The 11,606-nt window shown below is 36.3% G+C and overlaps 1 protein-coding gene across 2 annotated transcripts; it reads left to right on the top strand.

Annotated features, from left to right (window-relative positions):
* The first annotated feature begins 6,763 nt into the window (after nt 1-6,763).
* LOC112152652 (interferon-induced transmembrane protein 5) lies at nt 6,764-10,558 on the top strand. 2 transcript variants are annotated; one of them, XM_024282358.2, is made up of 3 exons: nt 6,772-7,788; nt 7,876-8,201; nt 9,844-10,558. In XM_024282358.2, exons 2-3 carry the CDS (start codon nt 7,995-7,997, stop codon nt 10,063-10,065), a joined length of 429 nt encoding a protein of 142 aa, XP_024138126.1. In that variant the 5' UTR covers nt 6,772-7,788; nt 7,876-7,994; the 3' UTR covers nt 10,066-10,558. The 2 variants fall into 2 exon arrangements, with proteins under 2 accessions (XP_036068168.1, XP_024138126.1); XM_036212275.1 differs by having other exon boundaries at nt 6,764-8,201.
* The last annotated feature ends 1,048 nt before the right edge of the window (nt 10,559-11,606 follow it).

The raw sequence follows: 11,606 nt of genomic DNA, 5'->3' as shown, positions 1-11,606 counted from the left end.
CAGGATTTGGTGTCAACAACATGAAAGTATGGATCTATTCTGCCTACAGTTCAGACTGGTGGTGGTGTAATGGTGGGATATTTTCTTGGCACACTTTTGGCCCCTTAGTACCAATTGATCATGGTTAAAACATCTCAGTCTACCTGAGTATGATAACTGACCATGTCCAACGAGACATTCGCAGACAGAAGCTTGTTTTCATGTTGTAACATGAAGTTATAATTTCCTGTGTGACATCATGGGTTTCTCATGTCGCTGTGAAAGAAGTTTGTGGAATTTCAAACTGGGACATCTACTCCTTTGAGGATCGTCAACTGTCTCGCACGTTGTCCGTTTCTGAGTAATCTCTGTCACGAAGGGCTGTTACTGTCCCTCTGAGCGTTTCCAGGCTGGCTCTTAAATATCTGATATCATCTCATCCTCTCATTCTTACAAACAAACTTTAATGATGCAAAAAAATAGAGTAACATACATGAACGAAGCATGCTCTGCTGCTGTTGTATGGTAATGCTTTATATAGATCACGTTCTCAGACTTTTGTCTTGAATCGGGCAGAAAACCTCTTTGGAGGAGCTCTGAAACGAGCACCTTTGAGGGTGAGAACATGAGCTGTGATTATGGATGATGAGCGGGAGATGCCTGCTGCTCCTGCTGTGAAAGAACAAGGATTTATTTTTGGAGCTGGATTGATGTGGAGCTCTGAGATGTGGCAGAATGTCAAGAGACCATCCCGCGTGATTGAAGCTTTCATCAATAATGCACATTTTTGAAACTCTGCAACACAAACTTTGCTTCCCTGACTTTTACATACGTTGTAAAAAAGTAAAATGATTTTAATATAGATTCAAATTCTGGACTTAGGACTTAAACAACGTGATTTTTTTTTTTTTTTTTGCATGTGGGTAATCAAACAGGCCTCTCTCAGCAAAGCGCTGGGATTTACTGCTGGACTGTTTGGGATTAAATGTTCAAGAAGATGGTTTATCAAAGTTCTGGCCCATTTAAATGAACAGGTTTGACATTTTCTCAGTGAATCTATTTATTCCTCGCTGTTCTGCGACACACCACATAACTTATATCCCAGCATCTGTCCTCATAAATAAGGTGTGAATCATAAAGTCCCTGTTTGCATGCTGCACAATTAGAATCCATCCTTAATAATAGAGGAAACCGTTCCAAAATGAATAGGTGTTGTCTTCCTTTCGCTGTTTCATAATTGACATTTAAATAACAACATTGAAAGCTTGTTTTCCTCGTGTTGACATCAGCCACATTAATAAATATTTACAAAAACAGAATGCAATTCTGTTACCATGAAAGCTGTTAAGAATGATGAATTGGCTTCACTGTGGTCTCGTTTAAATGCGAGTGTCGCCATCATGTGGTGAAGTCTTATTACTGCGCATCAAACCACAGTAGCTCCACAATGAAAACAAATTAAACGGGATACATAAAAATATATGTTATAATTACAGACACTGTTGATGAAAATTGTATCAAATAAAACAGTACAAAATTAGGATGTCAATTAAATACATTGAGTTTATAGTTTCACTGAGTCATTATATTTTATTTACTTTATGAAGATACGTGTTGATGTTATCAAAGAGCTTTAGAAAAACTATAAAAGAGTGTCAGCACTTTAATGAGATCCAGATCTTTTGGTCTTCTTGCAACTGATGATCCGAAACTTTTTAGTTCAAGAAATATGGAGAGCAAATAGACTCACTCCATCTGTGCGTGTATAATTCTTGATTTGTGTCTAACTTTTGATTTGGATTATTAATTTGTAACTCATACAATAAATTTGTACATAAAAGTTATAAAATAAAAAAGTAAACTAAAAAAGTAACTAAATGCACAGTTCGCTTGTTACGCACACACAAAACCTAATTTACGCACAAATCTGAGGTGAGACTCTTTTACGTCTCCAAGATTTGTAAGTGATGCGTTTAAATCAGAGGTCACCAACACGTAGCCTGCGGGCGCCAGGTCGCCCGCGAGGTCCACATCAGTCGCCCGCAGGTCTCTTCTAAAAATAGTACAACTCACTTGTGAGCTGCTCGAAAATGTTATTTTATTGTGATGCAATTTTTTTTTTTTTAAATCACACCTGCCTTTATGAAGAATAAAAAATTAAAACATCTTAAAAATAGATGTTCATTATTTCTGAAGCCAAAATCGGCCTGTCCCGCTTTTTTTCTCTTTTTTAAATCGTCTGATCTGAGCGCTGTACAGCCGTGCGCACCGAGAGGTCCCGCAGCATCAAAGCGCTTTAGAAATTGTGGGTCATATACGGAATCGGGCAGCAGCTCCTCCTCCTCCTTTCCTCATCGTTTCATCTGCAGACGCACTTTTGCAGCTTGGAGCCTGAAGTCTCGTGAGCGCGAGCGCCGTGACAGAAACTTGAATTTATGTTGTCGTGTTTTCAAACAGAAAAAAGGTCCAGATGCTTATTTGCTGCTTTTTCTTTTAACCGCTGAACAGACTTCTCTCTCTTCTGAGTCGAGCTGCGCTGCACGCGCGCCAGACAGAGCTGTGACGTCACCCACATGCTCCCTTTTAGTGAATGAAATAATAAAAAATAAAACTTGTTCTCGTTCATCGCCGTGTTTTTAATGACTTATTGCGTGAGTTGGTTTGTGCTTTATCGCAAAATTATAATTTAATGGAAACAGTGTCATTTAGAAACTGTTTTTTTTTTATTCCTAGAATTTCCATAAAGGTTTGTGCAAATGTGTGATGGAAATGCAGCTAATAACAAAGAATGAGGTGTCCCCTTATCCCTTTCCCACTTGGAGACACCGAGAATATTTGATTATTAGTTATCTTTAATGCAAACACAGATTACAAAAAAAAAAAAAAAAAGTTTTTGCGCATAGAGGAGCTGTTTTTCAATAAAATTGATATGGACACTTTTCGCAGAGCTGTTATGGAAATTGACATTTTTCTAATTAAATGGCTTCTGAAGTGTCTGTCTGAGTACAGCACTAGGGCGCCATGAGAGATCAGCGTCACACCTGATCGTGCATCTCCTCTGTAAAATCAATAACCAAGATTTCCTCATCGCTTCATCTGTAGTCGACCTTCTGCAGCCTGAATACTTGTTCTGGACATTCTTTTAAATACCACTGAACAGACTTCTCACTTGCATCTGAAACTGTCAGTGGACTCGCTGCGCGAGCCAGCGCAGCACGCGGGCGCCACACTGCTGTGACGTCACCCAAATGCTCCTTTTTAGACAATCAAATAAAAAAACACATATTGCCGTGTTTATAATGACTTATCGCGTGAATTGGTTTGTGTTTTATCACATTATTATGAAACCGTATAATTGCGACACTGTTTTTTAAAAATTCCTATATTTGGTTCAAGTTTGATGTGTAATGGAAACAGAACCCAGGGCTGCTGAGTGTTTCTGAATGGTGCGTTCACTGAGCCCCGGATATCGGCAGTAAAACGAAGCAGTTTATCAGAGATGACATAGAACACCGGCACCGTATATAATCGAGTGATTAAATAGTGTCGACGTTTTCTCTGAAAAACTGATTTGTGTTGCTGCGGATTGTATAAAAATTACAAAGTTTGTAGATGACTGGGTTGGGCCGAGTGGCTGTTCGCTTATGTCCAGAGCTCAGTGAACGCATCATGTGCAGATTCTTGTCAGCTGTGGGATCTGTCAATCAACCTGTTCAGAGATTTAAGGAAAATAAAGGGACAGGTGCATGGGACTGAATTAAAGCATTCGAGGAGCGTAGATCCACTAATAAAAGTTATTATTAATTAATAATAATTAATTAATAAGTTATAATTTTGTTAAAAACATTTCATTTGGTCATTACCTCAAAATGTGACAAGATCTGTTGAGATTAATAAAGTTCTGAATATTGATATCTGTTTCCTAGCTTCTTGTCATTATTGATAATTATGCTAAGAAATCAGTGTCTTCACATAAAGAAGTATCATTATTCATTATTAATGATGTAGAACTAAAGGCAAACTAAGCAAATTTATTATTTCAAACTGGTAGCCCTTCGAATGATTTAGTACCCATGAAGTAGCCCGCAGTTTCAAAAAGGTTGGTGACCCCTGGTTTAAATGCTGCTAGAATGCTGGGTCATCAGAGTTTTCTTTTCAGCCTAAATATGTATTTTTTAAAACACTCAACACTAAAGTTTCTCTATTCTGATCTTCTCTGTCCGCTCTCTGGGTGTCGAGGAGGACGTCACGCCGCCTCCTCATGGAAGAGTCCCGCGGCGAAGGCTCTGACGGGAAAGCGCGGCCAGAATAGATAAACTTTAGTGTTGAGTGTTTTAAAAATGCATATTTAGACTTTTTATATTAATTATTGAATATATCTGCTTCAGAAAGTGGGAAAATGTCAAGTTTTACCAGATAATATTCACAATCTAAGTTAAAGCGGCTGATGAGAAAACTCTGATGTTCCAGCATTATAGCAGCATTTAAACGCATCACTTACACGCGAATCTCGGAGTTATTGAAAGAGTCTCACATCAGATTTGTGTGTAAATGTGGTTTTCTGTGTGTGACTAGCGATTTTTGCGTAATTTGGAAAGATTTAAATGTGTAGTTAGTTTTAAGTTATTGTAATTTTAAGTTGTGCATGTCTACATTGTATTTTTTTTTCAAATTTTATAGTTTTTGGAGTTATGTACAAAATGTATTGTATGAGTTGCAAATCAATAATTACACAAACACAAATCTAAAGTTACGAACAAATTGGGTTGAGACTATTTTCTCTCCATAAGGAAATGATTTGATCTCTGTGTCATGTGGGTTCCTGAAAGTTCTGTACATTTGTTATGTTTTTTTTTTATTTTGGCATTATAGTTCTCTGTATGTGGTTCTGTGGAGCTGGAGTGTTAGAACTACACAACAGTACAATCTAAATATAATCTTTCTCTGTTTTCTTTTTCTTTTTTTAATATCTGTCTATCAAGAAACAGACATGCAGAGAGTTTGAGTGATTGATTAATTTCAAGCATAGATTATGAAAAATACAGGACAAAACACACAATAATAATGATTTCAAAGCAATTACAGAAATATTGAATATTAATTTTAATATTAATATTAATATTAATATTGAATTGCATTGATTAGAAAATAGAAAACAAACAAACAAAACACACTTATGTCACATTTGGTTCTTTATTTTTTGTGATTATTAACTAAAGTCAGTCGAGTTTATTAATTGATATTTTGTGGGGCATAAAAATGTTTGCTAACCACTGATTCTGCAAGTTGGCTCACTTATAAAGGTAATGTTCATTATACGCTTCATCTAGGACAAACAGAATGTCAAAACATAAACTAAAAAACAAATCCATTTTTTGAAGAATTTATTGTAGTATGACATGTTGCTTCTACAAACAAGCAGGAATCCTGTTCCTCACAAACCAGTCACAGCTTCTTTAAGAAGTTCTTCTACCCTTCACTTGTTACTTACATTAATGTCATCAGTTTGAACTGGTTATGTGTATAAAAGACTCCTGTCCACGCCCTAAAACATTCAGACTGTAACCTCTCCACCATGACCAGAGAGCTGTCGAAGGACACCAGAGACAAGATTAGTCACCTGAACAAGACTGAGGTTAGACTAAAAGAAAGCACAATAGTTCAACTGTTGGAGCGATATAAGAAACGTGACATAAGTACAGGATCACTGACAATTCTTCTCCACGTGGAGAAAGATCTCATCTGGTACCTTAAGAAAAGTGAGGAAACAGACCAGAATGACATAAAGAAGCATATGTTACAAAATTGTGTCCTTATTTATGCTAAATAATAAAAGTGGTTAAAATGATTGACCCTAATTATGTACAGAAATAAAAAAAAGAATAAAAACACATTTTGTGTCTGTTTGACCTTATTAATTGATTAATATTTATTTTTGTTGGACAGCTTTTAGCCATGCCAAATATTTCTATAATCTTAAACTATTATGAAATTAAAAAATAAAGTAAGTTTTGTTTTAGCTAAAATTAACTTCAATGTGATGAAACTACTGCGGATAAAGAAAGTTACATAATGACCTCATTACTGTAGTTTAGTTCTGCCCGAACACACAAGATGTTACACGCTTATATTTCACTGCATGTTTCGTTACAAATTAGATCATTATGTCTTTCCAACTTGTGGTTTGTATTTCTTCAAATATCTGTAATAAAAAATATCTGCAGCCTTTCTGGAACACAATTAAGGATTGTTAATAGTACACGGCTGAATAAAAAAGTAAGAAATAATCATCTCTGGTTTGAGGTTTTATGTTACAAACCAGCCAATGCTTGGGTTATATACACAGCAAAAACACTAGAGATAACTCAAAAGTTCTTAAAATGTCCTTATAATAAGCAAAGAATCTGCCATCGAGGTAAGAAAAATGCACTTATTTTAAGAAAAATACTCTATTCTCAAAGACATGTTTTCCCAAACTAAGATTATTTTGCTGTTGAAAAGCTTTATTGACAAGATTTTTTCTTTCAAGACAGAAAATAGTTTTTCAGTATTTGCTGTGTAGAAATGGGTTGTGATGATTCAGACCTTCCTCTAAATGTATGTTTCTTGTTTTGGAAGACTTAGGAAGTTCTATTTTGTTTAGACTCAGGTCAGTGTGTCTCGTAGTTCTCATTAAACCATTTGACGCCCTAATTTCACATCATTTAGCACTTGTGTAATCTTATGGCTTCCAGATGACCCAAGCCTGACGTCTGATCTCTGTCATGACAAATGTGGACAGGATTTCATGTCTGCCACGGTCACCAGTGAAAATCAGAATTCATTGGGGAAAAAAAAGTTCTTGTTGGGTCCAGATGACCCCCCTCCCAACGTCAACATTGGATTACAACCATAACCATATCTTTTTCTGGTGTTTATGGCCTTTTCATTCAGATTGTTGTGAATCAGTTCTGGATTGTGGGGTATCACCATTTTAAAAACAAATATAAAAAAATATAATTTCTTAAATTCCAACAGTACCTAAGTAAGGGTGGAATTATGTAAATTTGCTTCTTCCCATTCTTTTTCAAGTAAGCAATAAAACTCTACTTTTAATAATTACTATATTTAACAAATCAACTGTGACATAGGTGTGTTTTTGATTGTTTGTTCTTTTATTTTCTAATCAATGCATTTTAATATTTCTGTATAGTCCACAATCTATGCTTGAGATGTATCAGATCAATCAATCAATCAATAAAAAAAGGCAGATGATGTGGGTGTGGTCAACTTTGTGGCACATTGTCAGTTTTTCATATTTTTTTTCTTAAAAATTTTTTTTAATAATTATTTTCCTAGGATATTTTTTTCTAACTATTCAAAGTATTTTTTCTGGTTTTTGACTTTTTTTTTAAAATCAAATTAGTTTTTTTTGACACAAGGGAACATCTAAAACTTGTATTACTCAAACGTGCTGGAGAGAAAGAGTAATATCCACAATATACTTATTTTTTTATATTTCAAGTCAACCAAAAAGGGGAAAAAAGGAGATAAAAGAGTTGAAGACTTTCAGGTTTTTTGTTTTCATAATGTTTGGTCCTTTTTACATTTACTTCTTAGCTCTTTTAGAGATCAGATCAACATTAATCTAAAATCAAAAGCATCATTAAGAATTACATTTTGCTTTTTATAGTTAGCTTTCATAGTTTTTTTTTCTTTTTTGGGACTTCCAAAATGCTGGGTGGAGGATGTGAAGAGCCAGAAACCATCCTCTCCAACCACCAGTAAGCCATGTTCTCCACACCACCTTGGAGATCTGTAACAGACGGAGTGAGTTACTGCCCTCCTTCTCTATTTCAGTCTGCAGCCACATAATGACAGAGCTGTGTTGAACCCTGCCCATGCATCCTCTCCCAGACACCTCCCTCAGCCGGGGGCCTTTAAAAGCCTCCCACACACGGACCAGCACCTTCCACAGACAGAACATCGACAGGGGTCAATCACTTAATTCCTGGCCTGAGTTTTCATCGCTCACCATGGACAACCATTCATACAACTTCCCTTCTGACTGCACCCCGCTCACCAACTGTAAGTCTGCCCGGAAGCCGGCTGGATCCACGGCGGTGAACATGGGCGACGCCGGCAAGTGTCCTCCGCGGGACTACCTGCTGTGGTCGCTCTGCAACACCTTCTACGTGAACTTCTGCTGCCTGGGATTCATGGCTCTCATCTACTCCATCAAGGTACTCTCTTAGGATTTGTACTTTCAAAATAAAATGTCATCATCAATTATAGACTGTTCAATGTGATGCAGATTTTAATCTTTATGAATGTTAGTTTTATCTCCAAATTTAGTACAAAAATGTGGTTTATACTGTACATTTTTAAACACATCACAAACTTTGATCATTTCTTTCTTTTTTCATGTTCGGATAGATTTTTTGGGGCAACATTTGGAGCAATTTGATTTTTTGGGGGTTTTATTTGGTATCCCCAGTGACATTTAAACACAAAATCTTTAACCGTTTTCAACCGTTAACACAATCAACGTAATTCCAGTAGATTCTGAAGGAGAATCTGCTGGGATTATGTTGATTGTGTTAAAGGCTGCAAAGTTACAGTAAATCAAAGAACATAAACACTTCAGCTTTGAGTTTTTTTTATTCTTTTTCCTAAGTTAAAATAGCCCAACAAAAACGTTAGTCCCTTTTTGACCTCATAGTTGGATTAAAAACAACCCAACTTGAGTTATTTTTAACTCTAGAGTGGCCAAAAAAAGAAAGAAAAAAAGAAAAACTGAGTCTTAATCAAAAATGTGTAATTATTGAATTTGATAAGTACATGTATGATCAGATTTCCATTGAAGAAGTTATAATTTTTAGTGTTATAACAGTTAAAAATGTCATTATTATTGAAACAGAGTAAATAATAGCTAGAATTAGAGCATATCTTGTTGTAAATGACAAATTAGACATTTAAAAGCAATTTTATTTTAAGAAAGCACAACCGAAGACAAGTTTTTTAAGAAAAATATTAAGAATTTTTATTGTAGTTTGTGAATTAGAGGCACAAACTGATTGAAATTTGTAAAAAAAAAAAAAAAGTAATTAATGTAATTAGGTGTAATTGTAAATTTTTGGTTTTTCTTTCCCAATCTTCTCTGACTGTATCCTAAATTGGCTAAATTTTTGTGTTTTTCTTACTTATGAATGGATTTATTGATTTAGTAAAAATTTTTTCTTCTTTTTTTACCCCTTTCATGATTTTTTATATCCATCATGTTTGAATTTCCAACACAAGATTGTATTGCATGTTTGTTTCCTTTTACTAAATAAAGATTAAATAAAATCAATAAATAAGTAAATAATCTGTCATAAATATAACTGCATGTGTTCAATTTACTGTAGAAACTTCAATTAAAGAGTCACATGATGGAATACCACACCTCCAAATTCCACTGAAACCAGATGGAAATTAAACATTTTACTCGATAAGAAAGCCAAAAAAAGCTGTCGGAGGACACTAAAAGCTAAGCAGGACTACCTGAATAACAAGGTTCCTAAAGAGCTGACCGCAGAAGGGCGTGTTCAGCCGATCCTCGGGTGTTTTTAAGGCCTACACAAAGTGCAGCTCTGAATTAGAGACAGCGGCTCCCTGTGTGGGGAGTTAAAAATGGAGTAATTGGTAGTCTCTTAATTGGTAAGTGCTCGTGAGAAATGAAAGAGAAGGATTTGGTGCATAAACAGTCTCAGCATTGAATCCTCTTTAATATCACAAGCAAATCAAGATTTCCCCAGGCTTGAAAGTCGTCTGTCTTTTAGTTTCTTCTAGAGTTCATTAAACTGAAGCCTGTTTTAAGTGACTCATCTCACATATATGTTCCAGGCGAGGGACCAGAAGACTTTAGGGAACCTGCAGATGGCCCAGGAGTGCTCGGACAAGGCCAAGTGGTACAACATCCTGGCGGCCGGCTGGAACCTGCTGATCCCTCTGCTCGCCATCGCCCTGCTCGTCCTCCTGCTCGTCCACCTCGGCACCTCTAAGGGAAACTTCGACTTCTTCGGGGAAGACGGCTTCCAGAATTTCATGAATTTGTTCAGCTGGTAAATGGGAAAAAGAGGAAGATGTTTGATGAAACTTTATTTTTTGAACCAGCATATGAATAAAGACGTCCGTTAATAATCAACAGGTTTGGAGGGGAAAGGAATATAATAGAGGTGTTCATTTAGAGATACAGTACTTTTGGATTGGAAAACTGATGTTCTGTGACAGTTTAAAATCTGCTGTGAAAAGATCTACTCAGATATAGTCAGCATTAACAAGTTGAAGTTAGCTGAAGGTTGGATCAGCCTAAAAACTGGTTCTTATTTATTCTATTTATGTTCAAATGAATGATGTAATCCTAACAGCTGCATGTGTCTTTGGGAGCAAAGGGAACATTGGTGCTGCTTTACAATCCCAATATCATTACTCTTAAACCATCTTATTCTCTTTTTACTTATGTACTTTTAATCCACTTACAGCATTTTTGTGTTTTAATATTTCATTTTCTTCTGAGTAAATAAACAATAAGTCTTTAAATAATATATTCTATAATCGAATTCTTCGTAAATCCAAGTCCGATCATCGATTTTGATCTTTTTTCATAATGTTTTTTAACAATGATTATGTCGTTTTTAGCCAAAAACGTGTGTCGTTTTCTAGGACATAGTTTCTGCAGAGCGGCAGGAGTTAATCAGAAATTTGCTTCTGAGTTGTCGCATGGAAGTAACCTTCAGTTGATGTCCCATCATCCCTTTGGCTTAATCCCAGTTATTCCTTTCTCCTTACCCCTCCATTCGAAGAAATATTTTAGTGCAAGTGGTGATCGGAATTTTTTTCTTTTAAATCCGACCCTCCAAGCGGAGAATTACAAAGTCCTCCGTCGCGAGGCTAAACTGTGTCGTGCTGAGGAGCGCTTTTCTTCCTGCGGGTGCGCTCTGAAACACAGAAGTTTTTATTTAAATGTAAGTAATGACTTTTTGTTGTAGCGTGACCTTTTTAAAGTTATAAATCCACTGTTGTGGTGTATATTAACGCACAGGAAGCTCTGCGCTGGAGCTAGCAGACTGGCAATTATTGGGGACGTCATTGAATGAAAGTGACGCCCGAAATATTTTTCATAACTCTCTGTTTGGAGGGTTAAATGAAGGGGAAGGGGGAAGGGAAGAATTCGGATTGGACTCTCTCCTGCTAGCTTACAGACCCTCACAATCCCAACCTACAATTATTGGTGCAACAAAAATGATGACCAATATTAGAAAGATCGAGTCAAACAGTTTGGATCCAGATTCCAGCTCAGACGACAAAAATGAAGACATACATGGATCTATTTGTCTGCGAGTAGATGCATCAGAGTGGAGCTTGCAGCTTGCCGTAGTAGCTTCTACGTCGCACCTATGAGCTTTTTCCCAACAACTTTTTTTATCTGCACCTGATTCATAACACTGAAAATAAATAAATTGTAGGCTTAATCATCAGGATAAGCGTCACATAAACATGTTTATTGGAGTGGGTCTAATTTATGCTTTTCTTAAAACTCCTGTCTGAATCAGTGAGCGGGGTTGAAGAGGCGTCCGTCCGCCCGCTCAGCTGGCTCCTGTGGTCGC

This window comes from Oryzias melastigma, linkage group LG6 (assembly GCF_002922805.2).
Source record: "Oryzias melastigma strain HK-1 linkage group LG6, ASM292280v2, whole genome shotgun sequence".
NCBI classification, from domain to species: domain Eukaryota; kingdom Metazoa; phylum Chordata; class Actinopteri; order Beloniformes; family Adrianichthyidae; genus Oryzias; species Oryzias melastigma.
Note: the sequence above shows the minus strand (reverse complement) of the source record. Positions and strands in the feature narration are given on the sequence as shown.

What these genes read in the sequence shown, in the direction of transcription:
- LOC112152652 (XM_036212275.1), top strand. Translation starts at nt 7,860, where the DNA reads ATGCATCCTCTCCCAGACACCTCCCTCAGCCGGGGGCCTTTAAAAGCC. An exon ending in CTCTCATCTACTCCATCAAG is followed by an intron (nt 8,202 to 9,843) that starts GTACTCTCTTAG and finishes TATATGTTCCAG; the next exon opens with GCGAGGGACCAGAAGACTTT.